The sequence below is a fragment of the Sminthopsis crassicaudata genome, chromosome 3, assembly GCF_048593235.1.
Source record: "Sminthopsis crassicaudata isolate SCR6 chromosome 3, ASM4859323v1, whole genome shotgun sequence".
Lineage (NCBI taxonomy): Eukaryota > Metazoa > Chordata > Mammalia > Dasyuromorphia > Dasyuridae > Sminthopsis > Sminthopsis crassicaudata.
In genome coordinates, this window is record NC_133619.1 from 169,212,932 (window position 1) to 169,233,012 (window position 20,081).

Consider the following 20,081-nt stretch of genomic DNA (forward strand, 5'->3'; position numbering starts at 1 on the left):
CCAATAGTAGTCTGTTATTTTTGCTTTGAAAAGTGCCAAGTTATTTAACTTTCCAACCATAGAGCTTTGATATTCTTCTCCCTTAAAGACCCAACGGTGCCTCACTTGTCCCCCATACTACCCCATCATTTTCTTACACTGCCTGCTCTGGGGAGAGCAATCAAAATAGCACTACCACAGTTTTTAGAAAGAGCCAGACAACTAAATTGCCCTATAACATCACTCACTATCCCTGTGACTGTTCCTAGACCAAAAATGTCATTTTTCTCTATATATTCTCTTGTACTTAATTTTAAGAATTAGGATGAAGAAGTAAGAATTAAGGGAAAGAGTGGTTTGCTTGTGTATTTTTATGTTTCCCCATCATTTAGTACTCTTAGCATATACATACTTAATAAATACCTTTCATACATTCACACCAAGCAGCAGCAAGATATAGAAGAAAGAATACTGCCTTTATACTAAAGGAGCTACATCCAAATGTTCTTTCTGCCACATCACTGGTATAATTCTGGACAAATTCCTTAATCATTCAGAGTCTTGTTTTCTTTATCTTAAAAGTAGTTGTACCCGATGAGCCTTTGGTTCTTTCTCAGCTTTAAAGCAATGATCCTGTGATTAATATGAAACTAGGATGTATGAAACTAGGATATTTCAGGTTTATTTTCATAGATTAAAGGACATGATTTTGTCACTGTAGAACTATTTTCAGCAACACAAGAGCACAATCCTGCTAAATTTCATGGGATGCTATCCCCTACCACCCCATCCCTGACTTCCTCCACAGTGGTCAACCTTCTACAGATAAAACATTTTCACTATGCTAATTCTACTATGACAGATATCATCTGCCATCAATCCCACAATCCCCACTCAAGTTTTTTGAGTGCAGTAAAACCTCCCAATTTGAGTTTCAAAGACACAGTCTTCAAGAAACCAGGGTTACCACATGTGCAAAAAAGTTGAAGGCTGGTTCAATAAGTTATGGTATATGAATGTTATAAAATATTATTGTTCTATAAGAAACAATCAGAAGGATGATTTTAGAGAGGCCTGGAGAGACTTAAATGAACTGATGCTAAATGAAGTTGATTAGCAGCAAGAAAACATTCTATGCAGCAAACCAGAAGATTATCAATTCCTTTGGACGGGGCTCTTTTCAACAGCAAAATGATCCAGGCCAGTTTCATCTTCCTCTGAAGATGAAAAGAGCCATCTGCACCCAGAGAGAAAACTGTGGGGACTGAGTGTGGATCACAACATAGTATATTCACTTTTGTTGTGATTTGCTTGTATTTTGTTTTCTTTTTTTTTTTCCTTTTTGATCTGATTTTTTTTAATTACAGCTTTTCATTTTCAAAACATAGGCATAATTTTTCAACATTGATCCTTGCAAAACCTTGTGTTCCAACTTTTTCTCCCCTACCTTCTCCCCTAGTTGTCAAGTAATCCAAAATGTTAAACATGTTAAAAAATACAATTAATTCCAATATATGCATACATATTTCTATATATATCATGCTGCACCCGAAAAATCAGGCTTCTCTGATACCATCCTGCTTGATCTGATTTTTCTTGTGCAGTATAACTATGGAAATATGTATAGAAAAAGTGCACATGTTTAATACATATTGCTTATAGTCTGGGGGAGGGGGAGGGGAAAGAAAGGGCGAGGGGAATCTGGAGCATAAGGTTTTGAAGGAGTGAATTTTGAAAACTGTGTATATGTTTTGAAAATAAAAAGCTTTAAAAAACAAACAAACAAATAAATCAGGGTCATCTCTATATCCAAAAGTTATCAGAATAAGATTTTAGAAGAAGAATGTTTTATGTTACTTTACTGAATTACTAAAGTACTGGAAAACCAAGTATTTTTCTGAAGAGAATTTAATAGATTTGCTAAATTTCCTCTGAAGATGTTATTTAAGATTAGAAAAGAAAACTAAATTCTAACAAATAACCAAAAATTTGATGGCTTCATTTTAAAATCAATAAACATTTTTTGAACTCCTAAAAAACTAAAAATATTTCTAGTGTTTTAACTGATCTGTGGCGGGTATCTTTTAATAGCAGGGTTTATATTGATGAAAGGGGGGAAATGCCTGAATTCTGGTTGTTTTTCATCCAAACTTGTTTCTTAATTTGCAATTATGTTTATTTAGTTCCTCAAACTCAGGGTCAGAGGATTACATCTGTTAACTCATCAAAAAACATTTTCTTCAATTATATATGTTTTGGACTCTCACTGTGTACTTTCTTTCATATGACTCTCTATTATATAGCATAATATGTGTATGAAGCATCCTAAAATGTGTCAGTCAAGTAAAAGAGCCAACCAAGTACAGAGCTCACCAAAAGATAAAATACAATGAAATAGCAAATATTTGGTAAGAGTCAGAATGAATAAAAGACATAAATATTTTTCTCAAAGAAGATAGAAAGCTAAAAACTTCACAAGTATGAAACAAACATCCTATACGACTGTGTGATCATGGACAAATCACTGATCTTCTCAATGTTCCAAGCAACTTGCAAAGATATAGAAGCTATTAAAGAGGAGTTCATTAGTTTTGGTAGAAGGAGTTATGAAATGGAAGTAAATATACATACATATATCTCTCTCAAATAATAAAGGGAAAAGAAACAAAGCAAACAGCCTATGGGTTAATACTTCAGTATAGCGAACAAGGATTAAAATGGCAAAGTTCTTAAGATGCTTCTAAGACAAAGAAAAGTAATGTTGGTTAAATGGAAAACCATGGTTAAAATGACTGGAAGACCTTATTAGAAGCCAAAGAATCAGTTATATGTCATACAATACACACACATTTTAAAATCAATATAAGAACTTGTCATTTATTTTATAGTTTCATAATATATTACCTTAATTGTAATGTAATTTTTTAATGATTTTGACATTTTTTCTTTCCCTTTAACATGTAAATGCCCTGGAAGAGAAACAAGGTTAAATTAGTTGTTTTTGAAACATGAGAAAAATAGTTCTCTTATAAGAAAAATCTGAAGAGCTAATACAAGTAACTGAAAACATTAGAAAAGTTATTCTCAATTAGCAGAGAAGTAAGTCTGGCTCAATTAGGGCTAACATATTAATGTAAACATAACACTAAATATAGATAATAGAGGTGAAGGGGAACTCAGAAGCCAGTTAGTCCAAAAAATCTCATTAGTGTCCTATTTGCTTCTTATCTCACAATTTAGAAACATCTACTTAAAGACATTAAGTACCTGGATAATAGTAATATTTTAGTAAATTCTTACAAATGAGGAAATTGATAGCAAATTTAATAATGTAAGCATTATATTACGAGTTTAGATACATTAACAAGAACAGGTTTAGACTTATATGTTATATATAGAATCATTATCAGTTGGAATGAACTTTATACTAGATTCTCTGGTTCAGTTTCCCCTCCCTTCTTTTCTCTCCCCTCCCCCAATAAATTTTCTCTACAACACTTGTTATCATCTCAGACTCCAATTCCAGGGATGGCAGTAGAAGGTAGCTCATTTTGTTCTGAGAAAGCTTTAACTATTAGAAATTCTTGGCTACCTTAAGAAAATTCTTCATCAGATGAATGGATGTCCATCAACTGGAGAATGGTTGGGTAAATTATGGTATATGAAGGCTATGGAATATTATTGCTCTGTAAGAAATGACCAGCAGGATGAATTCAGAAAGGCTTGGAGAGACTTGCATGAACTGATGCTGAGGGAAATGAGCAGAACCAGAAGATCACTATACACTTCAACAACAATACTGTATGAAGATGTATTCTGATGGAACTGGATGTCTTCAACATAAAGAAGATCCAACTCACTTCCAGTTGATCAATGATGGACAGAAATAACTACACCCAGAGAAGGAACACTGGGAATTGAATGTAAAATATTAGTACTAATGTCTATCTACCCAGGTTACTTATACCTTCGGAATCCAATACTTAACGTGCAACAAGAAAATTGGATTTACATATATATCTAGGTTATACTGTAACACATGTAAAATGTATGAGATTGTCATCTAGGGGAGGAAGTAGAGGGAGGGAGGGAAAAATCTGGAAAAATGAATACAATTACTCATGCTTATATACTATCAAAAATGTATAATTATAAAATTAATAAAATAAAATAAATTTAAAAAAAAAGAAAAGAAAATTCTTCATCCTTATAACTTCTTCCTACCGTTTTTAGTGCTGTCCTCTGAAGCTATACAAGCTAAAATCTAAATGCTCTTCCACATGATAACCCTTCAAATATTTGAAGATAGCTATCATGTTCCCAAGTCTTTTCTTTCCCAAGTTAAATTAAGAATTCTGCAAATTCACTAAATCTTTCTGGAATTAGTTCATGTCTCCTCTATCATGTATACGTGAGAGAAAAGGTTAGCTTTAATAAAGACCTTTTTTTTTTTTTCTTAAAACACATAGACACCACCTAGAATATAAGGAGTTTTTAAAAGCTTTGTGTGGCATTTTCCCTAAGCAATACAACTCTTCTCAAAAAAAAAAAAAAAAGTCTCCTAGAGATATTTGTTCCTAATGAAAGAATTTCTCTTTCCTAATCTGTTTAAAAATACTGTGTTACAATACAAATGTATTCCGATAACTGTTTATATAATAGCCTATCTTAAAAGTGATATAACATGGGACGAGTCATGTGGTTGTCAAATAAAATTATATTGAAAAATTAAGCTAAACAGTATCTAAAATTAGATTTTATCTGACTTTTTCATTTCTGTAGTTCAACTTTTTTTATTGGAAAGAATAATTCTTCATTGCTTTACTAAAGGAAATGCATGATATTTCTTTTATCTCCAATGTAAAACTAAAGTTAAGAGACAAAGGAAGCTATTTGCTTAAGATCTTACTTAGTAATTGGAGAAAATATTTAAATAAATTTAAAAAGTGCTTCTCTCCCTAGATTTTAAGGCTTGTATTCTTTTATTGTTTCTAAACGTTTACTGGCTGCTTTCATACTACTCTATAAAGTTGGCTAGGTCTGACTAGTTACTGGATAAGGTTTAAAGGAATCAAAGACATCAATATGAGTGTTAACCTTCTTCTCATTCTTAGAAACAAAAATATACTAATAGAAGAGTACACTAATTATAAGCAGTGTATTTTTGCTAGGGCATTTAGAATATAACCCTGATTATCTATAGACCGCTGAAAAAGATGAATTAATAGGGAGTCAGGCCCATGCAGAGGACTATGTTTTTCAGGTATTGTCAAAAGTATCAATCCTTCAATATGAAGTATGCCGAAGGTCTTCAATGGTATTTCCCACTTACACAAGTTTTGTTGGTTTATTCTTTTAACAGTATTTTACTTTTTTTCAATTACTTATAAATAAAATTTTTAACATCTAATTTGTAAAGGGCTAGAACTGAGCAATGCACTTGGATAATAAAGCACGTGAGACTAATTGCCAATTGGACAGTTCCCTATTAATTTGTTTGAAGGTTGACCCTCCCCAGCTATTCTGTGCTGACTTGATTGGTGGGACAAAGAGGGGGAAGTGACGTGTATGGGAGGGGTAGGAGGAAGAAGAGGAATTGAGACCCAGAAGCTGACTCAGTCTCTCAGGGCGTTTGAGGGAGGAAGGTGTGTGTGAGGCTAGGCCTAACCCCCTGACCTTGACCGTAAAAGATCAAGAATAAAGACATTTAGTGATCCTGACTCCAGCTGATTTCTGGGAAGACAGAGTTCCAGCACTAGTTTTTTAAAAACAGGAGTTTTTTAAAAATGAGTTCTCTTCTTTTCTTACCACATTCTCCCTAAGATGACAAGCAATCTGTGCAGTCATTCAAATATGTTTGTAAGAAAAAAGTGGCCAAAAGAAAAGAAACATGGGAAAAAAAAAAAAAAAAAAGTGAAAATCTTCATTCTGACTCCATCCATTCTTTCTTTGGATGTGTATAGCATTTTCCATCAACAGGCCTTTGGAATCATCTTGGATCAATTTATTGCTGAGAACTGCTAAATCTATCACAGTTGATCATTGCACAATGTTATCAATATTGTGTACAATATCATCCTGGTTCTGCTCACTTCACTTTCCATAAGTTCAAGGAAACTTTTCCAAGTTTTTACATGGATAATTTTTATAAACTCTGGCTATATTTGCAACTATTTGGCTAAACACTGAGAAAAAAAGTTTATTTTCTATTCCACATCACTAAAGTGTTATATAGACCTTACATTGAAAACTGTACTTAATGACTATTAGAAGGAAATTTCTCAAATTTCTACCACTAAATCAGTAGGTTACTTCCCTCATCTACTTAAATATATCTTCCTTCCTATTGATTTTTCATAGAAAATGTAGCAAAGCAACAACGCCAGGAATGAAGCAACTATATCTTGGATCCTACTTAGTTGTAACAAGGGAAAAGTTGTGACAGATTAGATACATCCAGCAGCCAACTAACCAACATTTCACAATCACAGCAGCAAAACCATTTTGATGTTCTTCATAAACATATTTTCTTAAAAGGAGATACTTTGAAAACATTATTGGAAGGTTAAATTTACAAAGGGCAAAATTTCATGCTAGGAGGAATGCAAAAACATAAAGGAGTGGGCTGCTTGATACAGAGTTTTAGATAATATATAGAATATATATATCAAACAATGACTTTGAACTTTTGAGACTTACATTTTCATAAAATCAAATAATTTCAAAATTGAAAGAAGTGGGGCAGCTAGGTGGCACAGTGGATAGAGCACCAGCCCCATTCTCAGGAGGACCTGAGTTCAAATCTGGTCCCAGACACTTCCTAGCTGTATGACCCTAGGCAAGTCACTTAACCCTTATTGTCTCAGCAAAAAAATAATGATAATAATAATAGTAAAATTGAAAGAAGTCTCCAAAGCCATTGGCCATATTCATATATTAAAAAGAATCCCTTCAACAATACACCCAATATGTGGTCATCCAATCTCTGCTTAAAGACCTCCAATGTGAAAACTTACTATATTTTCTGAGTCTATTTTTTAAATGAATTACTTGAATTACAAATAAATTTTTCTTTACATCAAATCTATATTTGCTACTCTGTGATTTTAAATATCAGTAAAGACTCAATTTTTAAACAATAAAACTAATTAATAATGCCACTTACCTGAATGTAGGAAATAGTTTCCCCACTGTTTGCACTGGTGATATACTTCACATTGTGCAATTTCATTTTCATGATGTGGAAAAGCTAAATCGATTCCACCTGTATGGATATCCAACTGGCTTCCAAACACTAAACTGGAAAACATATCCAAGTACTTTAACAAACTTACTCATCAAAGAATATTACCAAAATACTAAAATGAAACACAAAGCTCTAATCAAACCACTGAATATTTTTTTTTTTAAAATTCAACTAAATTCAAAAGTAAACTGGTATTTTGATCCACTCACATTTTAGAAGTAGATATATAATTTTTCATTATATTGTGGTCCAAGAAGGAAACCTTTACTATTTCTTCCTTTTTGCATTTGATTGTGAGGTTTTTATACCCTATAACACATGGTCAGTTTTTGTGAAGGTGCCACATACTGCTAAGAAAAAGATGTATTCCTTTCTATCCCTGTTCAATTTTCTCCAGGTCTATCATATCTAGGTTTCCTGGAATTCTATTAACTTTTCTAGTTTCTTATTTATTTTGTGGTTAGATATGTCTGATTCTGAGAGGGAAAGGTTGAGGTCCCCACTAATACAGTCTTGCTGTCTATTTCTTCCTATAACTGGTTTTAAAATCTTCTCTAGGAATTTGGCTGCTCTACAACTTGGTATAAGTACATTTAGTATCCTTACTACTTCATTGTTTACAGTACCCTTTATCAAGATATATTTTCCTTTTCTCTTTTAATAAGACCTCTTTTTACTTTTGTTTTATCTGAAATCAGAAATGCTTCTCCTGGTTTTTATACTTCAGCTGAAGCATAATAAATTCTGTAAGGAGACTAGTATTTTTTAATGTTCTACATTTACATCTTCCAGAGAATGAATGATCTTAATCTTTCTTTGAGCCTAGAAATCAACAAATGACATTTAAAAAAAAACAAACCCTATTGCACAGCCAATTGCTCTAAGTTGAAAGAAGTTAACATATGTAGGGGGACTGCAAAGACTGAAATTGTGCTGTTGTTGGCTCGGGATTTCAGAGTCATACCATATTAACCAAGTTAACAGATTCAAAACAATATATTTCATTCATACTATATTCCTGTTTATTTAGTAATATTTTCATTTTATTAAAAATCTAACATGAATCATGCCTACCAAAACAAGTTATTTAATACCAAATTCCTTTGAAATCTGTCAACTTTTTGATAGGTTTTTAAAGTAATCTTGACTTAAATCCAAAACAAAATGTAATTCTGTGTTGGGTAGACCTGGAGACTGGAAGACCCAAGTTCAAATTTGACTTCAGACATTTGCTAATGTGTGACCCTGGCCAACCTGCTTAACCACTGTTGACCTTAATCTACTAGACAAGAAAATGGCAAACTACTCCAGTATCTTTGCCAAGAGTGGACAGTATGGTCCTTGGGGTCATGAAGAGTTGGACATGACTGAACAATAACAGCATTATGCTATTATCTAAATCAACTCTTGTTTACACCCTAGCCTTGGTCATAATATTAAACAGAAGTTTACTGAATACCTACTATAATGCAAAGTTCTGTGCTAGGCACTAAAAGTGATACAAAGATAAGTAGTTCTGCCATCAAAATACTTTCACTTAAGATATATACATACACACACACTTCCATTTAAAAAGATTTTAAGCATCAGTTCAATACAGTAGAATAAGGCACATGATTAATTGCCAGATGAATTATTCAGAAAGTAATTGCTACAGGAATTCACAGGAAGAAGAAATCACTCTGGTTTGGGGGTGGGTCAGAAAAGGCTTTATGGAGAAAAAATATTATCCAGCACTGGGTCATATTTAAATAGGTCAAGGGTTCTTAACCTTTTTTGTATCATGGACCCTCCTCAGACAGTCTAGTAAAACCCAAAGAACTCTTCTCAGAATACGTGTTGGGGGGAGGGAGAAATATTTTAAATGAACAACTGAAGAAAAAGCTAAATTTTACTAAAAAGTTAATAAAAATAAAGATGTAACTTTTTCCCCCACACAAGTTCATGACCTCCCTCAAATCTATTAGCACTCCTAGGCATCTGTGGGATTCCAAGGTTAAGAACCCTTAAAACAAATAGGTAGACAAAATGGAACAGGACATTTACAACAGGCTAAATGACATGAACAGAAAAACAATGGCAAGAAAGTATGAGGCATTTTTCAGAGGGTATTGAGTAAACCAGTTTTATGGGAGCAAAGGGCAGCATTTCTATAGTAAAGCATACTTTCAATCAAAAAGTCAAAATGTACTACAAAATTAACTTGCTACTCCATTGCTTAAATACCTTCATATTTCTAGCTCTGCTTCTTCACACTCTGATCATTTAAAAAAATGTTCTTCACATCATCCCTAAAGTCAGGAGGGCCTCCTGAGTTCAAATCTGGCCTTAGATATTTAACACTTCCTAGCTGTGAGAGCCTGGGCAAGTTATTTAATCCCAATTGCACCAGCAAAAAAAAAAAAAAAAAAAGTTCTTCAATAACATATAACTGGTTATTAAACATCAGGTTATCTTTGGAACTAATGTCACCCTGGTTTGGGACTGGTAAAAAGAAACTTCAAACCCAAAAAAGGTAAAGAGCTATTTCAGCCAGATATACGATCTTCTGAAAAAGTGAGATTTCAATTAAAAGCTAATTGTGCTACTGGTAACTCAATACAAAGCCATCAATAAAGGAGTCTGCAACCAAAGTGGTATACTAATACAGTGGCAATCTCCAGAAAAAAAGGTGTTTAAAAGAATTCCCTAAATTTGTATATCAGCTCAATTCTTTACTATCACTTATTAGTGTGTCCCTCAGAATTGCTTCTGAAGTAGCATAACTCAAGACAAACTCACACATCAATTAAACAGCAACAGTAAAAGCAAAAACCTGGGTTTCCTTACTCCTCCAGTTAAATTAACTACACTAGGAAGTCAGCTCATGTGCAGAAGGAAGATAACTGTGTCACTAAAAGCATATTTCAAAAGACCAATTAAAACTTTACTAATTTAAAATTCTCTCTGTTTATTAGAACATATATGATATTGGCCTCTCTTCTTCAGGAATATTACTCCTGAAATATTTTAAAAGGTTTCTACCAATATACCTGCTGTATACCCATGACTGATATGAAAATTAAATATACACACACCTATTGCTATAAAAGGGGGCAGCTAGGTGGGTCAGTAGAGTCAGGAAGTCTCACTTCCTGAATTCAAATCTGGCTTTAGAAACCTACTTAGTTGACCCTTCCTTCGAAAGTCACTTTACCCTGTTTGCCTCAGTTTCTTCATCTATAAAATGAGCTGGAGGAGAAAATGGCAAATAGGTCCAGTATCTGAGTCATGAAGAGTCAACAAAACAACAACAAATTACAATAAAAGAGGAAGGTAAGTCCATTAGCCTAAAAAAGACAGATGACTACAATAAAGAATTTCAGGTTCATTTTAATCTGATTTGCTGAAGTGAAATAAGAACTTCTCGATTTTATTCATCAGAATCATTCCTAAGGCAAGAGTCATACTAAGAATAAATTAATTCAGAATATTAAAAATTGCTGATAATTTATTCAGAGCTTGGTAAAGTAATTGTTTTTACATGTTAAACAGTTAACAGGTATAATGTCATAAAGGATATATTAAATCATAAGCTCCATGACAGCAGGGACGCTGTTTTAGTAAACTATCTAACACAGTTCTCTCTCTACATTGTAGGTATTTAAATGTCTGTTGAATTGAATTTATATTGAGATGATTTTCCTTAAAAAGATAGAGCAATTTTATGGTATACTGAGTAAAGATTTTTTCCCATGCACAAAATAAACTAGAATTTACGAAGGAGCATAAATTTGGGCTGCAGTGCACACACATGAGCTAAAACTTCCTGTTGACTGACAGACAACCTGGATGATTAAATATTGATTTCCCTGGGAAACACAAACAATAGGCTGGATATACCACAGAAATGTGCTTTTTTTTTTTTTTTTTAAAGTTCCATCAGTATTTGATATTCAGGACTGAGCTTCATCAATATTACCTGTTCTATGAAAACTTCTATGTTTCTAAGCATTTAAGAACATTATTGACAAAAAGCAAATAAAACAAACAAATAAATAATGTTATCTACATGATGGAAATTAAGGCAAGCCTGGAAATTACTCTGTGAAACCTGAAAACTAGAATTCAATAAGGCAACTGTTTCTACCACCAATTGAGATTTTAAAAAAATTATAATGGTCGAATAACACTTCTTTTTATTCACCCAATGAAATGTTAAAATGTTAAAAAAAAAAAAATTTGTCTATATCTGCAAATATAAAAACTCTCTGCTATGTACTATTTTCTTTCTGTTCACCAACATTTTAAAAAAGGTATATAAAGTAAGTTATCCAAGAAAACTGACCTTGAAATTGTAGAACATTCAATGTGCCAGCCAGGCCTTCCATTTCCCCAAGGAGAGGCCCAAGAAATTTCCTGAGGTTTAGCTGTCTTCCACAGAGCAAAATCACTGGCATGTTGCTTATCAGAATCATCTGTAAAAACAAAGTACTTAGTGGAAAAGAAATTTTAACAAATATACTATGAAACTAAGACCACTAGAAAAATACTCAAAAAATTCTACTCAGTTTTACAAGTGCCTACACATTTTTGTTTTCACTGATTTCCCCCATCTACAAAGATAACACATAGATAAGTTGCTAAATACACCAAACCACAGTAATAGTTGATCCAGTTTAGTAAAATGATTAAATGAATGTGAACTGATAAAATTCCAAAGAATCTATTGAATTGGACATTACTTTAATCATCCTTGAACATCTTTGAGAATGAAATCCTTAGCTATGACTATAAAATAATTTTTCTATGCTGAATTATAACAATAAAACCTGTCAAGGTAAAATGCACTAAGATGCCTACTATGTGCTAGGTACTGTGCTAAACACTTGAAGAAATGACATAGATATACTGACCTTATTTAGATTTTTATTTCCAAATGAATGTTGGAAAGCCTGCATATTAAAAAGATAAAATGATCCCTTTTTTCTACAGTCTAATTAAGATTTTGAAAGGTACCTTAGAAATTATCTCCTCCAAACCCTTCTTTTTTACAGCTGAGACAACTAAAAGTTAAAGACAGTAAGGAACTGATGCAATAATTACAGTTTGTGTCTAGGGTTTAACACAATGCCTGATGAGCTTATAATAAAGACTGACTGATTGATTGGCAGAATCTACAATTAAAACAAAGTTTTTTCAACTCTCAGGCCAGCTGCCTCTAAGGAAGAAAACAAAGAAGAACTTGTATAAATCAGGGCTTCTTAACACTTTTTCTACTCATGACCCTTTTATTTTTTTTTATTCACCTGAGAATTTTTTCCCTGAGAAATTTTTACAGAACCCCAAGGATATAGGTATATAAAATAGGTATACAAATCAAATATCTACAAATAATAAATCATAATTTCATGACTTCTCACATTTAATTATATGACCCCATATGGGATTGCAACCCACAGTTTCAGCAGCTTTGGTATAAATGACATATAGTTGCAGTATTAAAAGATTTTTTTTTCCATTTTAGGAAAGTGTACTGATATTTGCCAACTTTTAAAGTTCTGTATTCACTGAAATTTTGAGCACCTACTCAACAAATAAGGACCATCTACCATAACATAAATTGATAACATAACTGTTATTTTAAAATAATTATTTTATGTCTAATTTCAAAAGGTTGCCATAAGAAAAATACTTTTAAAGTCTTAAATCTATAGGGATGAGTTATTGATACAAATCAGGAGGACAATAAATATTAAAAGATTATTTCTACATTAAATGTTCTTTAACAGAGTCATCTTGGGGAAGTTTAACACACAGTATAGTGAATCAATGCAGTCATTGTTTTAAATGGTTTTGAACCTCAGTTTCTGAGAGTAGTTTCAGGGGGGGGGGGAAGGAATAAAGAAAAAAACCAAGTTATCCTAAATATCTATCTCTTTTTCTTTGAGAAGAAATTTGATGTCTTAGAAATAGCCTAGTCATCTGAAACCAAGGCAGATGAGTAAAATGGATAACCTGCATTCTTAGTCAAAAACAATTTCAAAGAAATAACATAATGTATCATGAGGCACAAGCTTGGTGACAAAGACACAAATTGGATCCCATATATTGATACTCCAAATCCTCCAAAACTTTCACAAGTTTAATTAACTGACCTAATAAAGGAAACTTTACAGAAAGGGTTCCAATAATTTCAAGATACAGATGTTCTTTTCCCTGGTGATTATGACATTTGATTTTGGGTCATATTGGAAATACTATGTTTTATTATCATTAACTATTTCCTCAAAAGCAAGTTATTTTTTAGTTTCCTTGAAAAGATAAGAATAATCGTTCATCCTTTGCCTTAGATACTTGACATGTATTTGTCAACTATTAAATCACTCAAAATACATGGTGCAATTTTCTCAATGTTTTTTCTCATCTTTTAAGTTCTCTTTTTTAGAATAAATATTTATCTTGATTTAGATGGTGGTCTAAACACAAGACAAACCTCCAAACTATTTTCAGAGGTCCTATGGATTACTAGGTTACAATTTCATGCACATTTAACTTTTCTACTTTCTTTAAATTCTTTGTGCTAGTCAAAAGCTTTTCTTGACATTAGTTCACCCTTCAAAACTTTTTTAACATATTACTTTCAGATTAACTTCATACAAGATTTTATATTAACTTCTTCAAAATAATAGTCACTCACTTTGATGTTGGTAAAAAGTAAAGCACACTTCCAATTCACCAAAGATGCTAACAAAAAAACTGGCCAGCTTCCAAAACAGTGATCACTCTAAGTTGAAAAGTTTTGTAACATTTGCTTATGATCATAATCTCCAATTTTATAGGTCACATAAGAGTATCAATTTCATTGTTCATACCTCACACTGAGCAATGCTCTTTCAAGGTTTCTCTGTAAACCTTGAATGACATATTGGAGAAATATAAAATGATACTTAATAATTAAATGTGCTATTTTCATTATATCCCTATTAGTAAATGAATTTAAAACAAAAAAACTTACTCATTTCTTATATTAACACAGAAATCAATCCTGAGAACCAATGAGCAATGCTACTATTTGATAAAATCCTGGTACAATCAAATAGGTTGTTTTTGTTTTTGTTTGGGAGGAGAGGGTCCAAGGGAAGGTTAATGATGCTCTAGAAATAAAGGCACACTTTTTTCAGTTTAAGTACAAACGATTCTCTTCATTTTCAATCTGAGGCTGTTAATACTGAGTACTCATAAAGAGCACAACATTGAATTAAGCACATCAATAAGTAATAGAAATAGAACACAACAGGAAAATAGTACACATAACCATTATAGCACTGAAATGGAAAAAATAATCATAAGATAATCAAACTGAAAGTTGAAAAATTATGGAGAACAATTTTGGTACCAAAGAGAAGACAACTTTCCTTAACTCCTTTGCAGAGAATCCATGTGGAACACTATATATAAAATCAATTTTTTTCCATCAGTTTTATTAAATTTTTTTCCTCTTCTTACCTTCTTTCTTTTTGTTTAAAAAAAAAAAAAAAAAAAAAAGTCTGTTATAAGGATATCTCTGACAGAGGAGAGGAGAAGGGACATGAATAAATCTAGGTAATGTTGAAAAAAAGATATCAATAAAAAACAAAAACAAAAACAACAACAACAAAAAGCAACCACCAGGATTGTTCCATCTTCATTGTCAAAGCATTTCCAATTTAAGAGAAAACAAGCTGAAGCAGATTTAAAGCCTTTAGGCAAAACTCAACCAACTTACCTGGTTCTACTCTTCCTTCTGGGACAATACCAATTAACTTTCCATAATTGTCTCCTCTAGACTTAAGGTCAAAATAAACATTACCTTAAAAAAGAAAATCATTACTAAAATTAGTGATTTATTTCCAGGCTAAAAGATCAACAGCTATGTTAACATAATATCAAAACTAAGTTGTTTAATGATATTTAAATTTATATTTGTTAGCCCATTAAGAAGAGTAAAAAAATTACCTTTCAAACTATACATCTGTACAAAATTGGGACATTTTTAAAAAAGGATAAACTATAAAGCAAAGCAATTTCATAAACTTCAGCTTTCCTGGTTCATAGGAAATAATAAATGAAATTGTTTCCCTAACCTAATCCATGTGAAGGCATTTTAGGTGTCTACTTGAATTTACCATTTGTCTAGATTTTTAGACACACACATTTCAAATGAAAAGATTTAATCAGAAAATTCAATGCAGAATCAGTTGTAACCATTATTTTATTTCTGATTACAAACCTGCAATGAAATAGAGTTAAAAAGTAAAAGTTTCAGAACTCCAGAGGCTTTATCAAGAGTCCAAGACAGTAAGAAAACTAACAAATTATAATTTATGAAGTCTTTCTAGCTGTTTAAGCTGCTATTTATGCTGAGGATGAAATTCCTCCCTGAAAGTAGGTAGTAGTATTAGCAACTAAGTAGCACAGAAATAGACATTTTAATTAAAATCAGAAATTTAGAGTTGAAGGAGACCTTAGAGATCACCTAGAATGTATTCATTTTAGAGAGGAAGAAAATGAGGCCTCAAGAGATTCAGACTTGCTTTATGTCAAGACAGCAGTAAATGGCAAAGTTGGGTTAAGAACCCAAGTTTTCTGACCTTAAATCCAGGTATCGCTCTACTACTTCCTGTTGCTTATTCCCCAAAAGACAAATGAATTAGATTCAACCTTTATATGACTATTCTCTTGCTGCCTCCATCTTAGATCATGGCAGTCTTCCAATTCTTCCAATCTATCATCTTCAGATTATACCTAGTAATCTTAAACTAATTGTGAGAGGAGAAAACAAATCTCAATAATAGGATTTAAAAAAAAAAAAGAAAAAGAAATGAAGCTTTAATAGGAAATAAACCTAAACACTTATACAATATTCTAACTAAACTAACATATTGCCTAATAAAGTAACCTGCTCAGAGGCTCAGTCAGTATGTGCCAGAATCAAATCTTGGAAGAAACAAAAAATATGGTCCATGAACTTCAAGAGTTTATATAATTATATATATGTATGTATCTATAATTTATAGCTAGGATACCAGATGATTAAAATCACATAAGATGACCATCCATAATGTGCACATTGCATATTATTGATTCAATATTCACAAATAGAAAAGTTTGTTGTGCCCTATTGCTGGTCAGGCAAAATTAATGGAGAAGGTAAGGGCCAATGTAGACCTTGAAGAAAGTAAAGAATTCAAACAGAATCAGAGGTCAAGTAAAAAACTTTGGTACTTGCTGACCAAATGAAAAGCCATAGTTACTAGTCCCCTTTCCTGGGAATTCTTGACCAGATTTAGTTATTCTAGACAATCATCAAATTTATATGATTACATAAATTAAGTTTAAAAATGAATTTCTTTTAAAGGGCAGAAATCTATTTATATTATAATAGAACATATTTATTTTAGAAATGACCAAAATGTGTAAGAATTATATCAAAAAGTCCAGTAATTGTTACTAGGCAGTAGTAGATAAGTAGGTAGTTAGAGATTGACAGGCAAACAAAGAGATAGGTGCCACTGTGAATAGAACAGAGAACTTGGAACCCAAAAGATTTAAAGTTCAATAGTGTCTCAGACAAACTGTGTGACCAAAGAAGTCAATTACTCTATCTGCCTCAATTTCCTCTTTTGTAATAATGAGAATAATAGAAATGTCTTCCACAGTTGTGAGATAAAATAAGATACTTTTAAAGTACTTTGCAAACTTTAAAGTGCTATCTAATGCTACCTAATACTATCATTAATAATAAATGTCATATTTCTCAAAATCCTACCTACTGTGGTCAAACACAAATTACAACTAGATATTAATCATATAAATCCTACCTTTTCTAGTAGAATAAGCATGCCCCTTAGAAATTATTCTTTCAATAAATGAAATTATATGAGGAATATTGTCAGTTACTCTCATATATACTGTAGGTGGAAGAACCTAAAGTAAAGGAGAAAGGTTTTGAGTTTCGTTAGACTGCTTGTGAAAATGTTAAACATTTGCAATATGATTCTGTTTCGCTTTTTAAAGCAACCCTGAGAACACAAAGCCAGGAAAATATACATAATCACTTTTTAATAAATTGTAACAGTACCTTCAATGTAGCCATATCTAGTTTAAAATCTTCCTCATAAAAACGGGCTAAAGCCGAGGGTGAAATGTTCATCTACAAATGAGAGGGTTATCAATTAATAGGAGGCTATTGAGAGTAAGTAATCAACTATCTGCTAATAAAAAGACAAAAGGCAAGCTAAGGCTATTTTTTTAATACAAAGAAAGAACTGGGCCAAATGGCTTCAATGTTCTTAACTATTTTTTAATTGACTTTGTTTTCTGATTAGAAGGAAAAGCAACAGATTTAAGCAAATAACAGCCTTATAAAAATGTTTCTTTTGTCCTATTCTCAAAAAAGCAAACTGTCAAGCTATTTTCTATACCAATTTATTACAATTAGGAATGTTTAAATTTCTAAATTTTTGAATGGCAAAAAACAAACAAACAAAAAAGCCTAAAATATGGCAGCAGGGATGGGGAGAGAAAAAGAAACCCATAAAAGAAGTAGTGGGACTATAAATATACAAATTATATAATAATCTAAAAAGGTATTAATTTTCAATTTTGCAAGAATCATTTATACTTTTTAAATGGAGAAAAAAAAATCAATTTAACTATCTAAGAAATAAAAGAGAAATGAAACTCGAATGAAAACCCTAACCAGAAACCATTCAGACAAGCTTCCTGCTAACATTCCACATGATTATTTCAACTCCAAAGGCACTATGTATATGTGTATGTGAATATATACATACATATATGCACATACACATATAAATGTGTGTATGTGTATAAATATACAGTTTTTACAAATATTTTATTTAGTCTTTCTCATAGAAGCCAAAACCAAATAAACATTTACTTAAAACATTCAAAAGGTTAAAATAGCAGGAAATGAAAAGATCAATTGATTTGCTAGAAGATCAGCCAACAAGGTAATCACTGGAAGAAGTAATGTTAATGATGATGATGATGCCCAAGATATCTAAAACACATTCAAATTAAAATTTTAAAAACCTCCAAGTAGCCAATTCAAAATTTTCAAATATTATTTTTAACCACTAACAATTTCTCCAAATTAAGCATGCTTAGGTCCTCCAACAATCTTCTATGTTTATGGATCGAAGGTTCTTCATTATTCTTATCACTTTCCTTCAAAAATTCTCTAATTTATAAACATCTTTCTTAAACTGTGGTACCCAGAATATATATATCTAGGGGATATCTAAAAAGGGAAAAGCACAGTGGGAATATTGTCTCCATCTTCTTGGAAGATTATACAACTTGCTCTTAATGTAACCCAACACTGCACTAGTTTTTCTGGCAACCACATTTAATCTGGACTCATAGTGAGCTTCAGTTCAGTAAAACCTCCAGATTTTGTTCACAACTACTGTCTGTATCCTCAATCTTATACTTGACTGTGATTCCCCAAGTGCAAAACTTTTTATTTACTGCTATTAAATTTTATCATATTATATTCAGCCCCATGATCTAGCTTAACAAGATCCTTTTGGATACTGATTTTATCATTCAGTAAATGAAACCTCTCAACTTCGTGTTATCTGCAAATGTGAGGAACATACAACTAGCTACATCTTTATCAGTCATTGACAAAAAAAGGATAAACTGCCAAAATCCAAGCAGCAGTACTCCACAAGAAACCTCCTGCCACCATTGAATTATTAACAATTTATTCTGAATTTGGTCACCCAACTATCTCTCAATCTGATTGATAATATCATTTAAATTAGTGTTAACCTCAAATAGATACAGATCCCTATAAATAAAATATTAACCTAGAAAGCCACAAATTAATATTATATATATTGTACTATATATTTTGTTAAAATATTTCCCAAAGACATTTTAATCTGGATTGGCCTAAGGAGTTTGAAACTTTGTCCTTGATTTGAGAATGTATCTCTTATACTATAACATAGACTTTAAATTATGTGTCATCCATGTAAAATGTATGGGATTGCCTGTCATTGGGGGGAGGGAGTAGAGGGAGGGGGGATAATTTGGAAAAATGAATACAAGGGATAATATTATAAAAAATATATATAATAACAATTATTTTTAAAAAAAGAATATGTATTGCATAGGATTGTTGTGAGAATTAAATGAGTTAGTATATGTAAAAAAAAAAAAATCATGTGTCATCATTTTGTCTATCTATATAACTGCCTATAAGAATAATTCTTATGCTATTTGAGATAATTTATATTTGAAGATAAATTTAAAAATCAACTCTATGACACTAACTTCTGCCAGTAAAGAAATAACTAAATAGTAACAGAAGACTCCAATATTTAGAAGCTTCTAAATGTTCACAAATGTTATAGCTCAATTTCAATCACAATAGCTTCAAGGTACTTGCAAATATTGGCATCCAATTAGAACAAAAGATAATTGTCCTGAACCACAAGATATTTTTTACTTTTTAAAAAGTTAAATGTTAATATGCTAAGGAACCAAGTTTCTTCATTCTGATCTCAAACTCATTTAATAAATCCTTCTGCTCTGCTTTTTATCTGACAAATCCAAAATTGTGCCAAAAATTAAATGTCAAGAATAATTCAGATGAGTGTAATATCATAATTTAAAATATTTTTAAACAAACTTCAAAGCAGATGGCATGCAAGATTGTGCCACCATTAGAAAATGAGGAAGTAAGATAAAGCAATAGCCTTTTTGACAAATACTAAAAAATGGAATATCATTACCACTATCTTACAGATATATATTTATAAAAAATGCAACACTTCTTTAGGAGTAAAATGTAAATAGT

The 20,081-nt window shown here is 31.7% G+C and overlaps 1 protein-coding gene across 1 annotated transcript in view; it reads right to left on the minus strand.

Annotated features, from left to right (window-relative positions):
* CARS2 (cysteinyl-tRNA synthetase 2, mitochondrial) overlaps positions 1–20,081 on the minus strand; it is a 62,616-nt gene that overhangs the window by 30,310 nt on the left and 12,225 nt on the right. The window contains 6 exon segments of the mRNA XM_074299534.1: positions 2,884–2,948; positions 7,145–7,278; positions 11,553–11,682; positions 14,973–15,056; positions 17,068–17,173; positions 17,328–17,399. Of these exon segments, the coding sequence (XP_074155635.1) occupies positions 2,884–2,948; positions 7,145–7,278; positions 11,553–11,682; positions 14,973–15,056; positions 17,068–17,173; positions 17,328–17,399 (591 nt within the window).